We start from the raw sequence: 21,025 nt of genomic DNA, 5'->3' as shown, positions 1-21,025 counted from the left end.
CTTCTTTGAGTTGTTGTTGTTGTTGTTAGTTGCGAACTCATGTCCGACCCATCGCGACCCTATGGACAACGTTCCTCCAGGCTTTCCTGTCCTCTACCATCTTCTGGAGTCCATTTAAGCTCATGCCTACTGCTTCAGTGACTCCATCCAGCCACCTCATTCTCTGCCGTCCCCTTCTTCTATTGCCCTCGATCTTTCCCAGCATTAGGCTCTTCTCCAGTGAGTCCTTCCTTCTCATTAGGTGGCCAAAGTATTTGAGTTTTAGCTTCAGGATCTGGCCTTCTAAAGAGCAGTCAGGGTTGATCTCCTCTAGGACTGACCGGTTTGATCACCTTGCAGTCCAAGAGTTGTGTCCTGGGGGCAAATTCAAAATTTGCCCATTTGGGGGTACAGTAGTGTGATGCGTGCAGGCTTTTAAAAAATTTATTTATCAGGCCTGTGTGTAGGTAAACCTGACTTGTTCAAACCTCCAAAAAGAGACCTGGAAAAAAGAAGGGAAAACTGAACAAGCTCAAGAACACAACAGCAGAAGGATGTTTATTTTGTGGATTTTATGTTTTGTATTTTGGTTATGTGAAGTCTTGTCAATGCAAACTCAGCATCCTTTCCATTTTTCTCGTTTCTTTAATCCTTTTAATTTCATACCTCTGTAATTTCTGCATTTAAGTATTCCGTTGTCTGGTTTTTTTTCTACATCTGGCTCTCTGTGCATCTGTGGGACGAAAGCTATCCCATTTCACCAGACTCATATTCCCTTTTAATTAATCCTACAGGATAACAGAATAACAGAGTTGGATGGGACCTTGGAGGTCTTCTAGTCCAACCCCCTGCTCAGTCATGAAGCCCTATACCAGGGGTGTCAAACTCAATTTCACTGAGGGCCGCATCAGCATTGCGGTTGCCCTCAGGGGGGCGGGTGTGTGTGGCCTGGGTGGGCGTGGCCTACTGGGTAGGCATGGCTAAAGTGCATATGGCCTACTGGGTGGGCATGGCCAGCTCTACATCGTTCGCATCAAGGGTGCCTATGGGGGCCCGGGCAGAAGTGGGACAGATCTGAGGGTCTCTGGCAGAAGGAGGGTCTCTGGGCCAGGGCCAAGGCAGAGGGGGCCGTTCCCTCACTGTTTCCAGGATGGCTTCGCGGGCTGCATGAAATCACTTCGCGGGCCAGATGTGGCCCGCGGGCCTTGTGTTTGACATGTCTACCCTATACCATTTCAGACAAATGGTTGTCCAATCTCTTCTTAAAAACTTCCAGTTGCTACTTCTTTCTCTCCAACCAGCCAAATAGAGATAGTCCTTGATTTATGAGCACATTTGAGCTCAACATTTCTAAATGAGACTTTTATTGAGTTTTGCCTCATTTTATGACCTTTCTTGCCACAGTTGTTAAGTGAATTACTGCAGTGATTAGTAACACAGTTATTAAGTGAATCTAGCGTCTCCATTGCCTTTGCTTGACAGAAGGTCACAGAAGGTGATCATATGACCTCAGGACACTGCAACCGTCATAAATACATGCCAGTTGCCAAGCCTCTGAATTTTGATCATGTGACCATGGGGATGCTGCAATGGTCATAAGTGTGAAAAACGATCATAGGTCGCTTTTTCTAGTGCTGTTGTAATCTCGGTCATTAAACAAGCTGTGGTAAGCTGAGAACTACCTCACTGATTTAAGAAATCTGTGCTTTTCAAATCTTTTATTTTTAGAGTGTTAAGCGAAAGAAAGAAAGGACCATTCTCCATATTTTGGCCACGCTCTATTGTTAACACCAAAAACATACCGTATGTGTTATTTCTCTAAATGTATGAGTAAAACTGGTTGATGGACAATAAAGTAAGTAAAAAATGAGATGGGCTACAGAACGGAAAAAAACACTCATTATTGTTTATCAAACAGCTTCCTATTCTGTTCTAAATGTCAGCTTCCTGCTTTATCTTTTTTTTTTCAGGTAGTCTTTTTTCTCACGTTGTCTTAATTGTTTGCTACTCATTTCTCTTTGCTCTGTTTTTTCACCGTGGCCTTTGTAGATAAGCTCTCATGTTGAAATTAAAATATGAAGCCATATTGTTCACATTTCAAGATTATTAATCTACTTCCACACAAAAGTGTTGTTATTCTTAAAAAAAAACTAAAGTTGTTCATTAATTAAGGTAAGCTGTTGGAGCTCAGCTAAAACTCAGCAAAGGGGTATTTATTTCAGAATTTGGGTGATTATATCGAGATGGGACACTAGCAAAAAAGAATTGGTGAATGAATGGATGAGAAGAAGCATTGTTTAATGTTTGCCATTTCATACCAGCCGATGTCCTCAAGATTGTCTCTTCCTTCTATCTAAGTTAGATTTGCTTCTAGATTCAGAATAGGGCTCTTTGTAGGGGAGTGTTAGGCATCAGTCTTTTCAGATTCAGAAGCTGAAGAGTTTGACTGACCACTTTAAGCCTCAGTTTATATATGGAGAAGTTGGCTGGAGGCGGTAGAGGAGTGAAGCTGGCAATTAGTCTGGAATCTTTACATAGGCACAAGAGGACAAGGTTTAACCCTTCCCTGGAATGCTGTTGAACCTTATCTAGTTTTGCCCAGGTACAGACTGACAGGCATTGAGCAATAAAGAAGGTAATTTGCACTCTTCACATATGGAACTGGTTTTCCGTGCCTGAAAGGAATTAGCTAAAGAGAGTGTCCTTGAGGAGACTCATCTGTCTTCTTGAAAGGAAGAAAAAAAATGTCGCTTAATCTATTGCTCAAACTGATGTCCAGTTACAAACTAGATGGCTTTTGTAACCGGTTTTTGATGGCAAAACATTTTCAAATTTCTTCCTTATGGCTGACTGGATGCTGCTTGATTGCTGGGAATCTTGGACTGGAAATGGACTGTACTTGACTTTGACACTCTTGAGATTTGTGTGTTCAGATTCTTTTTTCTAAAATAAGCTTTGAGCTTTAGTATGCTTTGCTGCAAGATATACGACTGCAGGAAATAGCTTGAGTTTATTATCAGAAGCTGTTGTGTAGCTTGGCAGCCTAGAATGCTACAAGGGTAACATTCAAAAATTGTTTGTGATGAATAGAGAGGCCACAATAGTGGTACAGAGCAGAGGTCCCCAACCTTTTGAGCACCAGGGACCCGTTCCGCGGAGAGAAGTTTTTCTGTGGATCGAAGGGGGCGTGGTTTCATGTACTGCCTGGGTGGGGCTTTGCTTGTTTGCGCGGACCAGTTTCTGGCATGCCGTGGCCCGGTGCCAGTCCATGGACCGGAGGTTGGGGACCCCTGGTATAGAGGATGGCCTTGAAGGGCCGAAGGAAGCTCCTATACCACGACAACAATCAGATAAACGAGGGTTGAGGCCAGACCAATAAAATGGCTTGTGAAAATGCCTTATGATCAAAATTCAGATATCGTGACTATGGGGACGCTGCAACGGTCACAACTGTGAGAACTATTCATGAGTTGCTTTTTTCCCCCCAGCACTGCTGTGATTTCAAAGCGTCACTAAGCAAACAGTTTTCAATGGAGGACTTACCTGCGTTCTGCTTATCCTGCATGTTTTTAAGTGAATTGCATTTCTGTTTTTGCTGCAGGTGCCACAAAGATAGTTCCTGTGGAAGCAGCTTCTTCCAAAGATGAGCAGCCCATCAACTCAGAGGCCTCTGCATCAGACACATCTCAGCGGAGAGGCTATCAGGAGTACGCCATTCAGCAAACTCCTTACGAGCAGCCAATGAAATCAAGCAGGTAATCTCCATTTACAAATCTTTAGTGCAGGGTAGCCTTTTGGGCAGAAACTTAAATGTGTTCTGTTCCAGCCTATGACCGGCCCTGTTTATATATCAGGGACAACCCCTTTTTCCTTTTTACAGTCAACAGGCTGGAAAAACCCAACCAAATTTATTTACAGTTCAAACAAAAAAGCAACAGAATATTTCCTTCAATAAATAAATTAAAATATCAAACAAGAGTCAACAGACAAGAGTTAAACAGAAGTATCAAGAACAGACCAGGACTCTTTCAGAATGTCTTCAAACGGTTGCCTTCAGCAACCAGCCCCACCCACACCTTCCCCTTTTATGATCAGTCCCAAGGCGTGGCTTCTCACTGCCTTCTCCTCCTCTCACTGAGTTGCCTCATTGATTTTCTCTGCTCTGCTCTGCTGGATTGCCTTCTGCTTCTAGCATCTCTGAACAGATTCAGCTGTGATTCATCTAAGTCCGACACCTCGTGCTCACACAGCTGAGTCTCATGAGGAACATGACTGGAGGGGCCAGGCTGAGAGTCCTGCAGTGCATCAGAGCCTCCCTCTGACACCAAAGGCTCTCCAAACCCCCCCTCCTCCTCCTCCTCAGATTCATCAGACTCAGCTGCTGGGATCACAGGCTGACACTGAATCACAACAAAATGACTGAGAAGGAGCATTTTGAGAAAGATGCTGGGAGACCTGTGTGGATGCTAAATACATTATAGGCACCCTTTTTAAAATTCCAGGAATTTTAATCCATGCCAAGGGTGTTTCATCATTCAGGGAAAGCTACAGCTCATTCGATTGAAGCTAGGTAGCAATTAGCATATGAGAAGGTCGGCATTTGGAACGTTGCATTGCTGTTTTCCTATCTTTAACTGATCGTGGATATAAAACGGTATGCTTGTCAGGAGACCCAGTTTTAAGAAACCATCAGCGTGATTGAGGGGAACCATATGATGAAGTGGTGGAAGGCAATCTGGAGTTCCAGGAAGGGGGGGCTGCTTCCTAGAGAGCAAAGAGGCAGCGGCAGGTGGAATGTCTGGTAAGCAGGAAGAGAGCTAAGACAGACTTTCCCTAGCAGTTCACAGAGTATATCTGTAGTTACGCAGCTAGTCTCTTTATTCCGTCAAGATTCTGTTTGTAGGCAAACAGCAATAAAGAAACTACTCAGAAGTAACACTCCCTCCCCTACCCCCCCCCCCCCATGTTGTTCTTGATTTCTTGGGACCTGCCATCAATCTTGGGGGAGGAAAGCCATGGCAAATCTAGACAGCACACTAAAAAGCAGAGACATCACCCTGTCAACAAAAGTGCATATAGTCAAGGCTGTGGTCTTCCCAGTTGCAATGTATGGCTGTGAAAGTTGGACCATGAGAAAGGCTGAGCGCCAAAGAATCGAGGCCTTTGAACTATGGTGCTGGAGAAGACTCCTGCGAGTCCCTTGGCCTGCAAGGCGATCAAACCGGTCAGTCCTAGAGGAGATCAACCCTGACTGCTCTTTAGAAGGCCAGATCCTGAAGCTGAAACTCAAATACTTTGGCTACCTAATGAGAAGGAAGGACTCACTGGAGAAGAGCCTCATGCTGGGAAAGGTTGAGGGCAAGAGAAGAAGGGGACGACAGAGAATGAGGTGGCTGGATGGAGTCACTGAAGCAGTAGGTGTGAGCCTAAATGGACTCCAGAAGATGGTAGAGGACAGGAAGGCCTGGAGGAACGTTGTCCATGGGGTCGCGATGGGTTGGACACGACTTCGCAATTAACAACAACGATGACATCAATCTTGCCAAAGCAAAGCAAATATATCTGCATAACTGTAGATATATTCCAAACTGCTAGGGAGTGACCACCTTAGCCATCTTTCTGCCTAGTAGACATTACAAGCTCCGCTGCCTCTTTGCCTTCTCGATAGGAGCCCCTCCCGCCTGAGAATCCAAACTACCTTCCACTACAGATGATGAGGAAGCCAAAGGAAAGAAGAAATGCAAAATTGGGTAAAAAGGTAGTGGGTAAGTCAGCCACAACCAGACGGCATCAAAATGCCAGTTGGGTAGCCAGAACGCTTTTACTTATCCAAGGAATGATCCTATAAGCTCTCAATTACAAGTCTGGCTGAGGATTTAATTAGAATATCACTGTGTATATTCTATCCTTGAATCCACTCCATATTGCCTGAAAACCTCTTTATTTCTGTTTTAGCCAGTAGGGAGATTTACTGAAGAAAATGTAACCTTGAGTGCTTCGTTGGTGATGAATTATATTTGAGAAACCTTACTATAAAATACACTCTGAAATTGCATGTCCATAACTCTAAAAGGATGATATTGATGCTAACATTATTAGCATTCTATTTAATGTAATTTGAGTCCAACCTGACAATAGATATAGGCCCTGAGTTTCTTTCCTGTTTTTCAGCCCACGCCTCCATCACTGCTGGAGAGCATAATTCAGAGTAGAAGACATTATTTGTAGCTCAAGGTTGAACTGTGGAATCCTTGGTACTCTCTGAGCTTGGCTGTTTTCTTTCAGACATTTCATTACCAACAGATGATATTCTCAGTGGCAGAAAGGAGTGGAGTTTAAATACAGTTCCTTGATTTGTCAGTATTGGTTGGAAGTGTTCTTGATAATTCCTCGATTAGGCTGCTGTTTACTGTTTGATTGTTTTTCTGAGTTGGTAGTTTTTCGATTAGGGTATTGTTTAGATGTTGGTCAAGTATTGCTCCTAGTGTTAATCCCTGCTTATCTAAGAGACTGGATTGTGCAGTGGTTAAAGCGCAGTATTGCAGGCAAACTCTATCCACAGCCTGGAGATCGATCTTGAGGAGTCTCAAAGTTGACTCAGCCTTCCATCCTTCCGAAGCCGATAAAACGAGGGCCCAGATTGTTGAGGGCAATATGCAAATAATGCTTGCATTGTAAATTGCCTAGAGTGCTGTGAAACGCTATGGGGCAGTATAGGTAAAGGTAAAGTTTCCCTCGCACATGCGTGCTAGTCGTTTCTGACTCTAGGGGCCGGTGCTCATCTCCGTTTCAAAGCCGAAGAGCCAGCGCTTGTCCGAGGACGTCTCCGTGGTCATGTGGCCGGCATGACTAGATGCCAAAGGCGCACGGAACACTGTTAGCTTCCCACCGTCGTGGTCCCTATTTTTCTACTTGCATTTTTACGTGCTTTCGAACTGCTAGGTTGGCAGAAGCTGGGACGAGTAACAGGCGCTCACTCTGATACGCGGCACTCGGGGCAGTATATATAAGCCTAAATTCTATTGCTATCACTATCTCAGTGTTGATCGCTGGTGGGGAGCTCTTTAGAAGTAGTCCCTCAGGGCCACCCTGGTCTTTCCAAATGGCTCTTATTCTCCTGTCTGCTTTCGCAGTTTGTGACTCGATTCTTTTTTTCTCCTTAGGTTGGGTGCCACTCAGTTAAAAATTTTCACCTGCGAGTATTGCAACAAGGTGTTCAAATTTAAGCACTCCCTCCAGGCCCACCTGAGGATCCACACCAACGAGAAGCCCTACAAGTGCTCCTTCTGCAACTACGCCAGCGCCATCAAAGCCAACCTGAACGTTCACCTGCGGAAGCACACGGGAGAGAAGTTCTCCTGCGATTACTGCCCCTTCACCTGCCTGAGCAAAGGACACCTGAAAGTCCACGTGGAGAGGGTCCACAAGAAGATCAAGCAGCACTGCCGCTTCTGCAAGAAAAAGTACTCCGACGTCAAAAACCTGATCAAGCACATCAAGGAGGCCCACGACTTGCAGGACAAAAAGGTGAAGGCTGTCTTTGACGAGCTCTGCCTGATGACGCGGGAAGGCAAGAGGCAGCTCTTGTACGACTGTCAGATCTGCGAGCGCAAGTTCAAGAACGAATTGGATCGGGACCGGCACATGCTGGTCCACGGGGACGAGAGGCCTTTTGCTTGCGAGCTCTGTGGCCACGGCGCCACCAAGTACCAAGCCCTGGAGCTTCACGTCCGCAAGCACCCGTTTGTGTACATTTGCAGTGAGTGCTCAAAGAAATTTGTCAGCTCCATCAGGCTCCGCTCGCATATCAAAGATGCACACGGGGAATTGTCGGAGACGTCTGTTTTTGAGAATTCCATCAACCGGAGCTTTTGTTTACTGGAACCTGGAGGGGACATCCAACAGGAGACCCTTGGAGAGGAATTGTCCCAGACTGCTGCTGAGCTGTCCCTCTTAAACTCCAAGGCGCTCTGCATAGTAAACTCTGTTTCCGTGGGAGAAGTAAATGCCAGCCAGGGAAACCAGGAAAGTAACCCTGCTGAGAGTTTGGGAACATCCCCTGCTCTCCTTTTGGATTTCGAAAGTCCACCAGCACCAAACACACCAGATCCAGTTGGTGAGCCCCTAACGGAATTGCTGTCCTTACGCGCTAGCTTGGTCAATGCTTCAGATAGCTTTCTACAGAAAAACGCTTCGCCAGATTCAGACGGAGGAAAGGCCCAGTTGTCGAAAGACCAGCTGCCTCTCGACTCTTCGGTGAACATCCAGTGTGAAGTTGAACAGCTTTTGGGAGATGAAAACTCCAGTCTAAACCAGAAATGCCAAGGTCCGGAAAGCGTTCCTGATACCGAAGAAGAGAGCCAGACCGTTTGTCTTAATCATCAGGTAGTCAACAGCTCATCACTTGAAAAGACAGAGTTGCCTTCCAGTTGCCTTCCCCTTCCAGAATCCAGTGTGGAACCTCATCAGGATTCAGAGTCCTGTCCTCAGCCTTCAGAGGATCGAACTGGAACTGCAGCCTTCATGCAGATTTTGGACAATTTGCAAAAACAGCAGATGAGCACAGCCTTGTGTGAGAAGATCAGGAAGGTCTACGGAGACTTGGAATGCGAATACTGTGGTGAGCACAGAGGTTGATGGCTTGTTTTCACTTAGGGCGGTGAATAGCAGACGTTGGTTTCCCTAGTAATCACCAGAACAATAGGTGATTATGGCCACCCAAGGAAGGAGTGTGGCTACCCTTCCGAAATTCATCATTTGGTAACTGTCTTTGAAGAAGCAGAATTCGGGATTTGACTTCTTCTCAAATGAGATCGTCTGCCCTGTGAGGGGAACCTGGAGAGGGATCTGGGATTTAAAGCCTTGAGGCTGTTCCTGGTCCTGCCTTAAGTAAAGGTTGAGGCTGGAACAAGGGTCAGAAAGCAGGAGCAGGGCACATCAGATAGGTAAAGAAGCAGACCTGGTTGGACAAACAGAGTTAGGGAAAATCACGGTTGAACTGGGGGTGGTGGTGTGTCCTTGGTACTCTCCGAGCTTGGAATAGAGGAATTAGAGGCAGTACTAGCAGTTCAACAGTTCTGTTGAGCTCAGTGCTGGCTGAGGAATTCTGGGAGTTGAAGTCCGCCAATCTTAAAAGTTGCCAAGTTTGGAGACTTGTTTTATGCCGTGCAATAAGATCCTTTGGAGCACACGTTTATAAGCCCCATTGATCTCTTTGCCACTTCTTAGTTTTGCATGGTTTGGGAGTTTGGACAACCCTGGCATAAAAGAATACAAAATTTTATTTTTTATTTTATTTTAATTCCATTTATATCCCACCCTTCTCCGAAGACTCAGGGTGGCTTACAAGCTTAGCAGTAGCCTTCATTCTATGTATATGCCTGCTTATTAGGGCTTTCACACACACACCCCAAGCGGCATTATTACAAAGTCAGCTTAATTGCCCCCAACAATCTGGGTCCTCATTTTACCTACCTGGGAAGGATGGAAGGCTGAGTCAACCTTGAGCCTGGTGGGACTCGAACCTGCACTAATTGCAGGCAGCTGGTGTTACTTAAGGAGGCATTAGCCCACTGCTCCACCAAGGCTTCTGGTAAAACAGGGGTCTTCAAACTTGACCCTTTTATGACCTGTGGACTTCAACTCCCAGAATGAAGAAGAGAGTTAAACATACTGGAAAGGGCCAAGCATCTCCCTTTTGTTGGGCTCAGTATGTCTGTGTGTGTGTATTCAAGAGGCTGCTAAGACCACCATTCAATCAACCAAAGAATTAAAAGTTGGGCTCTCGATTCCTAAACTCTTGAACATGATCCTATTCCAGTGCACTGGCTGTGACAGCTTATCTTTGACTGGCATTAACTGTCAGATAGAGAACCCAAGCTGTTCTTCGTTTTGATTGAAGAAGGCAATATTTTACCTTTGGGAGTTTGTGCTTCTCCTTGTACCAATCAACTGAAGAAGCTATTTAAGAACTTGAACCTACAGAGTTTCAGCCTTAATATTAAACCTATGTTCATCCACTAACCCTGGAATCTTGCTGGCCCCGTCATTAGTATCGCTTGCCTGTTTTCGGCTTCCAACTTGCCACTAAAGATCTGCGCTTTCGCATTTCCCAGGAAACCATCTTCAACAGGAAACCACATTTTGTGGGATCCTCCTTGATGCTTTCTGAGTTGGTTCTTTACTTGCAGATGTCTGCAAGAAAAAGAAAAAAAAAACAGGCTGAGAGAGCACCAAGGATCCCACAATTAAACCGTGAAGCTATAAATATTCCCTTCCGTTGAAACCATCTCCATTCTTTAACTTCTTACAGTGAGTCCTGCATACTACTTTAATTTATCTATTCCCCTGTTATATTTAAATCTGAGCCAACTAAACTCCTTGCTTCCTACAGCTGTTATAGCAAAAATGCTTTCTTCTAGACGAGCGAACGCTTCGCTAGGTAGCCGTCTAAGCTCTCCTAATTCACTAATAAGGTTCCCTGATTCGAGTGCTTTCTGAAAATCACATTTCATAACAGTTCTGTACATTGAGAACAGTTCAATTAGCAGAATACCTTTTTAGAAATGTTTCTCAATAGGGACAACAATCGGCAGAGGAACGTCAGTTAACTGTGTCCAGATGAGGTTTTGTCTTTCTGGAAATAATTAAATCCATTTCATCAAGTCTTTTTAAATTCATTTACTTGAGGGGAAAAAGTGTATTTAAAAGGAGTTTTTATGCTTTGCTTCCAAAAGAGCAATCTTAGCGGTTGTGTTCTCACAACGTGTTAACTTAGTACAGCGGCTATCCAAACCAAATCACCTTATCAATACTTCTGGTAAAACAGGGGTCTTCAAACTTGGCCCTTTTATGACCTGTGGACTTCAACTCCCAGAATTCCTCAGCCAGGCACACGTGCCTGGCTGAGGAATTCTGGGAGTTGAAGTCCACAAGTCATAAAAGGGCCACGTTTGAAGACCCCTGTGGTAGAACATCTCCTTATTTGGGGCAATCCCAGAGTCCCTGACCCTTTTTTATGAGAAACCCTGTTATCTCACAAGAAGGACTAGGGGTGACATGATAGCAGTCTTCCAATATCTCAGGGGCTGCCACAAAGAAGAATGGGTCAATCTGTTCTCCAAAGCGCCTGAAGGCAATATTTTATTTTTTTAATTTTATTTTAATTCCATTTATATCCCGCCCTTCTCCGAAGACTCAGGGCGGCTTACAAGCTTAGCAGTAGCCTTCATTCTATGTATATGCCTGCTTATTAGGGCTTTCACACACACCCCAAGCGGCATTATTACAAAGTCAGCTTATTTGCCCCCAGCAATCTGGGTCCTCAACGGATGGAAACTAATCAAGGAGAGAACCAACCTAGAACTAAGGAGAAATTTCCTGATAGCGAGAACAATTAACCAGTGGAACGGCTTGCCTCCTGAAATTATGAGTGCTCCATCGCTGGAGGCTTTTAAGAAAAGACTGGACAATGGTTTATCTAAAATGGTACAGGGTTTCCTGCTTGACCAAAGGATTGGACTAGAAGACCTCCAAGGTCCCTTCCAACTCTTATCATTCTGTTATTAAGGGTGCCCTGGCAATCCTTTCTCATTGTCCAAAATTGCAGCAGTATTGTGTCAGGTATGTTCTGTGGTGTCAGACCTTAATCATGACCTATTTTTTTCAAGCTGCTTTTTTACTACAATTTTTTTTTGAGAGGGATGGGGGAACTAGACATGCCAAAAAGGGGTTCAATTCAATAGGATTAGGTATTTTTTCAGGATAGGATTAGACTTCGTTTAGCCAACTTAGATTTATTCGGGGCTAATTTAACTCCGTGTGCGTTAAAGGACTGGGCCTGTTGATGCTTTTTGGTGTTCCCGCAAAAACATCAGCCTTACGCTTGAACTAGGCTACTGGATTTTGGGAACAGCCATCGACTTACTGTTGTTTCTCTGTGTTGTTTTCAGGCAAGTTGTTTTGGTACCAGGTGCATTACGACATGCACGTCCGCACACACACCCGAGAGCATCTCCATTACTGCTCTCAGTGCAACTATTCCTCCATCACCAAAAACTGCCTTAAGCGCCACGTCATCCAGAAGCATAGCAACATTTTGCTAAAGTGTCCCACCGAAGACTGCGATTATTCCACCCCGGATAAGTACAAACTCCAGGCCCATCTCAAAGTGCACTCAGAGTTGGTAAGCCCAGAATCTTGATAGCACCTTTCGTTTCAGCTTTCAATTTATTTACATGTTTATCAGATTTTAAAACTACAGGTAATCCTCGACTTACAACAATTCATTTAGTGACCGTTCGAAGTTACAATGGCACTGGGAAAAGTGGCTAATGACCATTTTTCACACTTACCAGCATTGAAGAATTCCGATGGTTCACACGATCAACATTCAGCCGCTTGGCAACTACCTCACATTTATGACGGTCGCAGTGTCCCAGGGTCGTGTGATCACCTTTTGCAACTTTCTGAGAAGCCAAGTTGATGGGGAAGCCAGATTCACTTCACAACCGCATTCGCCTAACAGCTGTGGCAAGAAAGATGATAAAATGGGGCAAAACTCACTTATCAATTGTTTCACTTACCAACACACATTTTGGGCTCAGCTGTGGTTGTAAGTCGAGGACATCCTGTACCATCTCTTTCCCAGGGCGATTCCAGGTGGTGTACAAATAAAATAATAAAATAAAAATAAAAACGGTATATAAAATTTGAAAGAGGGAAGCAATGTTAAAAGTCAGTTGACCTGTGGGGATTTTGAAACAAAATTTGCCCCATTTTCTGCAGGGTGAGGCTCAAATGGAAAAGTCTATCATTATACTGTTTGTAAAGGTAAAGGTAAAGGTTCCCCCGCACATGCGTGCTAGTCGTTTCCGACTCTAGGGGCCGGTGCTCATCTCCGTTTCAAAGCCGAAGAGCCAGCGCTTGTCCGAGGACGTCTCCGTGGTCGTGTGGCCAGCATGACTAGACGCCAAAGGCGCACGGAACGCTGTTACCTTCCCACCATAGTGGTCCTTATTTTTCTACTTGCATTTTTACGTGCTTTCGAACTGCTAGGTTGGCAGAAGCTGGGACGAGTAACAGGCGCTTACTCTGCTACGCGGCACTCGGGATTCGACCCGCCAAACTGCCGACCTTCTGATCGACAAGCTCAGCGTCCTAACCCACTGAGCCACCGTGTGCCTTATACTGTTTGTATTTCTCTATAAATAGATGTTCCCCTTCATGGATTACTGCCTTGTCGTGGCGAAGGGGCTTGCGTAATTCAATGAAGCTATGAGCTATGCCGTGCAGGGCCACCCAAGACGGAAAGGTCATAGCAGAGAGTTCTGACAAAACGTGATCCACTGGAGAAGGAAATGGCAAACCACTCCAGTATCTTTGCCATGAAAACCCTATGGACAGTACCAAAAGGCAAAACGATATGACGCTGGAAGATGAGCCCCTCAGGTCGGAAGGCGTCCAATATGCTACTGGGGAAGAGCAGAGGGCTAGTACTAGTAGCGCCAGAAAGAATGAAGCGACTGGGCCAAAGCCGAAAGGACGCTCAGCTGTGGATATGTCTGGTGGTGAAAGGAAAGTCCGATGCTGTAAAGATTCTTTCTCCATAGGAACCTGGAATGTAAGATCCATGAATCAAGGAAAGCTGGACGTGGTCAAACAAGAGATGACAAGACATCGACATCTTAGGTATCAGCGAACTAAAATGGACAGGAATGGGTGAATTTAATTCAGATAACCATCAGGTATACTACTGCGGGCAAGAATCCCTCAGAAGAAATGGAGTAGCCTTCATAGTCAATAAAAAAGTAGGAAAAGCAATACTGGGATACAACCCTCAAAATGACAGAATGATCTCAGTTCGAATCCAAGGCAAACCATTCAATATCACAATAGTCCAAGTCTATGCCCCAACCACCAGTGCTGAAGAGGATGAAATTGACCGGTTCTATGAAGCCCTACAGCACCTTATAGAACTAACACCCAAAAATGATGTCCTTATCATCATGGGAGATTGGAATGCTAAAGTAGGAAGCCAAAAGATAACTGGAATAACAGGCAAGTTTGGCCTTGGAGTACAAAATGAAGCAGGGCACAGGCTGATAGAATTTTGTCAAGAGAATACGATGGTCATAGCAAACACTCTTTTCCAACAACCCAAGAGACGGCTTTACACATGGACATCACCAGACGGTCAACACAGAAATCAGATTGACTATATGCTCTGCAGCCAAAGATGGAGAAGCTCTATACAGTCAGTAAAAACAAGACCAGAAGCTGACTGTGGCTCAGACCATGAGCTTCTTGTTGCAAAGTATAGGCTTAAATTAAAGAAAGTAGGGAAAAGCGCTAGGCCAGTCAGGTATGAATTAAATCATATCCCTGTTGAATATACAGTAGAGGTGACAAATAGATTTAAAGAATTAGATCTGATAGACAGAGTGCCTGAAGAACTATGGACAGAGGTTCGCAACATTGTACAACAGGTAGCAACCAAAACCATCCCAAAGAAAAAGAAATGCAAGAAAGCAAAATGGCTGTCTGAGGAAGCTTTGCAAATAGCTGAGGAAAGGAGGGAAGCGAAAGGCAAGGGAGAAAAAGAAAGATATGCCCAATTAAATGCAGAATTCCAAAGAATAGCTAGAAGAGATAAGAATGCCTTCTTAAATGAACAATGCAAAGAAATAGAAGAAAACAATAGAATAGGGAGGACCAGAGATCTTTTCAAGAAAATTGGAGAGATGAAGGGAACGTTTAATGCAAAAATGGGCATGATAAAGGACCAAAATGGCAGGGACCTAACAGAGGCAGAAGAGATTAAGAAGAGGTGGCAAAATTACACAGAAGAACTATACAAGAATGAGCTTAATGTCCCTGATAATCACAGTGAGGTGGTCACTGACCTCGAGCCAGACATCCTAGAATGTGAAGTGAAGTGGGCCTTAGAAAAGCTGAGCAACAACAAAGCTAGTGGAGGTGACAGTATTCCAGCCGAGCTATTCAAAATCTTAAAAGACGCTGCAGTAAAAGTGCTACACTCAATTTGCCAGCAAATTTGGAAAACTCAACAGTGGCCACAGGACTGGAAAAGATCAGTTTACATTCCAATTCCAAAGAAAGGCAGTGCCAAAGAATGTTCAAACTATCGCACCATTGCACTCATTTCTCATGCTAGTAAAGTTATGCTTAAAATTCTACAAGCTAGACTCCAGCAGTATGTGGATCGAGAATTACCAGAAGTACAGGCAGGATTTTGAAGAGGCAGAGGAACTAGAGATCAAATTGCTAACATACGCTGGATCATGGAGAAAGCTAGAGAGTTCCAGAAAAACATCTACTTCTGCTTCATTGACTATGCTAAAGCCTTTGATTGTGTGGATCATAACAAACTGTGGCAAGTCCTTAAAGAGATAGGCATACCAGACCATCTTATTTGTCTCTTGAGAAACCTATATGTGGGCCAAGAAGCAACAGTGAGAACTGGACACGGAACCACTGATTGGTTCAAAATTGGGAAAGGAGTCCGGCAAGGCTGTATACTGTCGCCTTGCCTATTTAACTTATATGCAGAGCACATCATGAGAAAGGCAGGGCTAGATGAATCAAAAGTTGGAATTAAGATTGCCGGAAGAAACATCAACAACCTAAGATATGCAGATGATACCACTCTAATGGCAGAAAGTGAAGAGGAACTAAAGAGCCTCTTGTTGCGAGTGAAGACGGAGAGTGCAAAACTTGGGTTGAAACTAAACATTAAGAAAACCAAGATCATGGCATCTGGCCCTCTCAATTCCTGGCAAATAGATGGGGAAGAAATGGAGGTAGTGACAGATTTTATTTTCCTGGGCTCCAAGATCACTGCAGATGGGGACTGTAGCCAAGAAATTAAAAGACGCTTGCTCCTGGGGAGGAAAGCCATGGCAAATCTAGACAGCACACTAAAAAGCAGAGACATCACCCTGTCAACAAAAGTGCGTATAGTCAAGGCTATGGTCTTCCCAGTTGCAATGTATGGCAGTGAAAGCTGGACCATACGAAAGGCTGAGTGCCAAAGAATTGAGGCCTTTGAACTGTGGTGCTGGAGAAGACTCCTGCGAGTCCCTTGGACTGCAAGGCGATCAAACCGGTCCGTCCTAGAGGAGATCAACCCTGACTGCTCTTTAGAAGGCCAGATCCTGAAGCTAAAACTCAAATACTTTGGCCACCTAATGTGAAGGAAGGACTCACTGGAGAAGAGCCTAATGCTGGGAAAGATTGAGGGCAAGAGAAGAAGGGGACGACAGAGAATGAGGTGGCTGGATGGAGTCACTGAAGCAGTGGGTGTGCGCTTGAATGGACTCCAGAAGATGGTAGAGGACAGGAAAGCCTGGAGGAACATTGTCCATAGGGTCGCGATGGGTCGGACACGACTTCGCAACTAACAACAACAATAAATAGATGTTACCAGCCTTCCAAACATCTCCAGCTAAACCATCCTACCTTATTTGTTTCTAAGTTCAGGCATGGGAAAGTCTGAATTTCGGGACTGTGATTATGGATTGGTTCTTTATATGCTGGGCAGATTTTATATCTGAATAAAGGTGGTTGCATTTGCATTATGCTGCACAATTCAACTTTGGGCTTCTTTTTAGATTAAGTAATCGAGAGATTTGCAGAACTTGGGGAGCATTTCTTGGCTTGATCACTAATGGATTAAAAAAATGGGCAGCTTATAGAGAAAATCAACTCACCGTTAATATCTATATGCCCTAATGATCTTTTCACTAGATGACACGCCTGTATGGAAATACAAATGACATCTCAGTTATACACATTAAGTCCTACAAAAATGCAGAAAGGTCATGAAAATGTCCTTCCTTCCTTCCTTCCTTCCTTCCTTCCTTCCTTCCTTCCTTCCTTCCTTCCTTCCTTCCTTCCTTCTTCTCATACTTTTCTCTTCCTTCCTTCCTTCCTTCTTCTCATACTTTTCTTTTCCTTCCTTCCTTCCTTCCTTCCTTCCTTCCTTCCTTCCTTCCTTCCTTCCTTCCTTCCTTCCTTCCTTTCTTTCTTTCTTTCTTTCTTTCTTTCTTTCTTTCTTTCTTTCTCTTTCTCTCTCTCTCTCTCTCTCTCTCTCCCTCCCTTCCTCCCTCCTTCCCTCCCTCCTTCCCTCCCTCCCTCAATTGAGTTGAGGCAAATTTATTCAGTAATACATATAACCTCCCTCTCCTTACCTTTTTGAAGAAAAGAGGAATGTATATAAAGTTGCCTCTGTGGACTGCTAATTCTCTGGCCTTATCTAGGAGCAGAGTGCCTCCAGCCGTGTGCCCAGCATCCTTGACTAAACCTCTTCGCCCCCTTGGCACACCAACCATATCCCTTCAGTCATGCTTATCCCCTTCCCTTCGGCCTTAATTATCTTTTCATCTTCTCTCCTTGATACATTGGCCAAAGTCTCAGTAAGCCCTATAGACAACAAAAGGCCTGAAAAAAATAATGTTACTTGCCTTTGCAGCTTCCTCGGACATCAGTCTTGTGCAGGATTTATGTAGAGAGGAAGGTGGCTGGGACCAATTTGTTTGTGCTCTTTGTTTGCTGGGTGAGATACAAGCAGTGAAGGAGAAGCGATAGCCCTGAGAAAATGCAATAAGAAACCCCTTTTATTGCACAGAACACCGAATCATAGGGCTAGAAGCGACCTCAAAGGTCTTCTAGTCCAACCCCCCTGCTCAAGGTTGGAGACCTCATATTAATGGCTGTCCAATCTCTTCTTATGAGCCGTGGTCAAATGGCTGTCCAATCTCTTCTTAGGAGCCATGGTGGCACAGTAGTTAGAATGCAGTATTGCAAGCTAATTCTACTGACTGCAGACTGCCAGCAGTTCCGCAGTTCAATTCTCACCAGCTCAAAGTTGTCTCAGCCTTCCATCCTTCCGAGGTCGGTAAAATGAGGACCCAGTTTGTTTGGGGGCAAGATGTTGACTCTTAGACCGCTTAGAGAGGGGTTGTAAAGCACTGGGAAGCGCTATATAAGTCGTAAGTGTTTTTGCTATTGCTGTAACCCTTCCCTGTTGGAGCGCTTACAACTTCTGAAGGCAAGCCGTTCTACTGATTTAATTGTTCTCCCTGTCAAAAAAAACGAATATCTCCTAGGCTGGTTCCCTCTTTAACATCAAGTGAAGAAAAGCAGAACTGTTACGACCCAGGAGTCACTGGGAAATTGCTGGAAATATTCCGTCCCTTCCACCTAACACGTGCTACAGAGAAAAGCCAATTTGGGAGACTTTCAGTCTCCTTTACTATACTGTGTTTTAATAATGTCATATTTTGAAATGGCTGGCACCTGTTCCAAGATCTTGAAAGAAGTCAGGATCCACTAAGCCACCACAAGCCTATTTTTGATGCCGTAGGAAGAGCATGAGGAAATTTTGTCAATACTATTTCTCCCACCCCCACCCCCGATGCCTGATTGTGTTTATCCATTTTTCCTTAAAAAGAAATGTTCAGCATGATGCATTAGATGTTTTTAGAGCTCCTATATACCGACAGGAGATATAGACCGAATACCTTTGAGAAAAGGGTGAGTGTTGACATGATAGCAGTGTTCCAGTATCTCAGGGGCCGCCACAAAGAAGAGGGAGCCAAGCTATTCTCCAGAGCACCTGAAAGCAGGACAAGAAGCAACGGATGGAAACTAGTCAAGGAGAGAAGCAACCTAGAACTAAGGAGAAACTTCCTGACAGTTAGAACAACTAACCAGTGGAACAACCTGCCTCCAGAAGTGGTGAATGCTCCAACACTGGAAGTTTTTAAGAAGAGACTGGACAGCCATTTGCCTGAAATGGCATAGGGCTTCCTGCCTGAGCAGGGGGTTGGACTAGATGACCTCCAAGGTCCCTTCCAACTTCTTCTTCTTCTTCTTCTTCTTCTTCTTCTTCTTCTTCTTCTTCTTCTTCTTCTTCTTCTTCTTCTTCTTCTTCTTCTTCTTCTTCTTCTTCTTCTTATTATTATTATTATTATTATTATTATTATTATTATTATTATTATTATTATTATTATTATTATTATTATTATTAAAAAAGGGAATGCTTGGAATAGCCAGCTTCCTACTCTTAAGTACCGTGACTCTGAAAACCACAGTTGGCTTTTGAGGAAGCAGCATGAAATTCCGAGCAAATGAGGAAATCCTTTTGAAATTGCACCATAGCGTTTACAGGTATTCATTAGGATCATTATAGCCTGAATTAGAAAAGAATGCTCAGCTGAATTCATTTTGCATGGAAGGTCTGGGCTTGTTTTCAGATCACAAGTCTCAATTTTTATTTGTAGCAGTTGATTTCTTACCAAGTGCTGTGCTCTGTGTGTGTTTGTGCCTGTCGAAAAGGTGCCTACAGTTTTCGAAGTGCTTAAAAGCTTAGCACGTTGATTGAATAGCAGGTTTTTTAACAGATGCCAGAGAAAAACAAGAGAAAAATCTAGGTAAAAAAACCTTTCAGTTACTTTTTGCCTAAATTAGATACTACTCACCATCCTCTCTTTCTGTCTCTGCTGTGTGTTTTTTTTAAAAAAGGTACAATACAGATTGTCCTCAACTTACGACTTACGTTTGTCCATTATGGTCGTAGGTTTTGACTGTCGTAAAGTGTGGGTCACCCACAGGACCCACCTTTTTGCAGAAGTCATTAGTTGCCATAAAACGTTGTGACCGGCTGGTTTGACAGAACATGTTAAACTCTGAAGAAAGGAGTTGTAGAAGTGTTCCCTTGAGATTAACCCTCTGTTGATACACTCTTAAAGATGATGAGAAGTGATAATACGCACACAAGTGAGGCCACACTTAGAATACTACATACAGTTCTGGTCACCATGATGCAAAAAAGATGCTGAGACTCTAGAAAGAGTGCAGAGAAGAGCAATGAAGATGGTAAAGGGCCTGGGCGCTAAAACATATGAAGAATGGTTGCAGGAATTGGGTGTGTCTAGTCTATTGAAAAGAAGGTTTAAGAGGGGATGTGATAACTGTTCTTCTAGTACTTGAGGGGTTGCCACAGAGAAGTGGGATTAATTTATTCTCCAAAGCTCCAGAGGGCAGGACAAGGAATAATAATTGGAAGCTTGTTATAAAGAGATCCCAATCTAGAACTCAGGAGGAATTTTCTGACAGTGAGAACAATCGATGGAATAGCTTGCCTCTTGGAATGGAATAGAATAGAATAGAATAGAATAGAATAGAATAGAATAGAATAGAATAGAATAGAATAGAATAGAATAGAATAGAATAGAATAGAATAGAATAGATATTGGAATATAGAATAGAATAGAATAGATATTGGAAAATAGAATAGAATAGAATAGAATAGAATAGAATAGAAATTGGAATATAGAATAGAATAGAATAGAATAGAATAGAATAGAATAGAATAGAATAGAATAGAATAGAATAGAATAGAATTGGAAGGGACCTTGGAGGTCTTCTAGTCCAGCCCCCTGCTCAAGCAGGTGTACCTATACCATCTCAGAGAAGTGACTGTCTAGCCTCTTCTTAAAGGTCTTCAGTGATGGAGCATCCACAATTTCTGGAGGCAAGCTTCTCCCTTTGATCAGTGTCCAACCATTGTTGGATTCTGGGTGCTCCATCACTGAAGGTTTTCGAAAATAGACTGGACAACCATTTGATCGGGATGTTATACAGTCTCTTGCCTTGAGCAGGGGATTGGACTAGAAGACCTCTGAGGTCCCTTCCAGCCTTATGATGTTATGTTCTGTATGTTCTATTCATACTAGAAAATGTGTTCGTGTTACGCTTTTTTTCTCATAAACTTTGATGCTCTTTGATAGCGAACATATCTAATTCTTTTATGTTTAAGCCAAAATGCCTGAAGATGCTAAAAGTCGAATTCCAAATTCTAATCTCCTTGATAAAAGAATTGCAGGTCCAGAGATACTTTAAAAACGATCGGTTATCATTGAGATTTGCTGCTGAAAACAGCTCAGCACTGAAAACGTTTTCTAATAAGCACATATTCCAACAAGATTTTTACCTTTTATTATCTCGGCAAAGTAAATGTCTC

At 43.7% G+C, this 21,025-nt stretch overlaps 1 protein-coding gene across 1 annotated transcript in view; it reads left to right on the top strand.

The window, feature by feature from the left end:
• ZFAT (zinc finger and AT-hook domain containing) overlaps window positions 1-21,025 on the top strand; it is a 144,507-nt gene that overhangs the window by 42,051 nt on the left and 81,431 nt on the right. The window contains exons 5-7 of the mRNA XM_081323523.1: window positions 3,581-3,734; window positions 7,143-8,599; window positions 11,931-12,163. Of these exons, the coding sequence (XP_081179649.1) occupies window positions 3,581-3,734; window positions 7,143-8,599; window positions 11,931-12,163 (1,844 nt within the window). The remainder of the gene's footprint in view (window positions 1-3,580; window positions 3,735-7,142; window positions 8,600-11,930; window positions 12,164-21,025) is intronic.

The sequence above is a fragment of the Vipera berus genome, assembly GCF_964194415.1.
Source record: "Vipera berus genome assembly, chromosome: 3".
Classification (NCBI taxonomy): domain Eukaryota; kingdom Metazoa; phylum Chordata; class Lepidosauria; order Squamata; family Viperidae; genus Vipera; species Vipera berus.
This window is presented reverse-complemented; position numbering and strand designations above follow the sequence as displayed.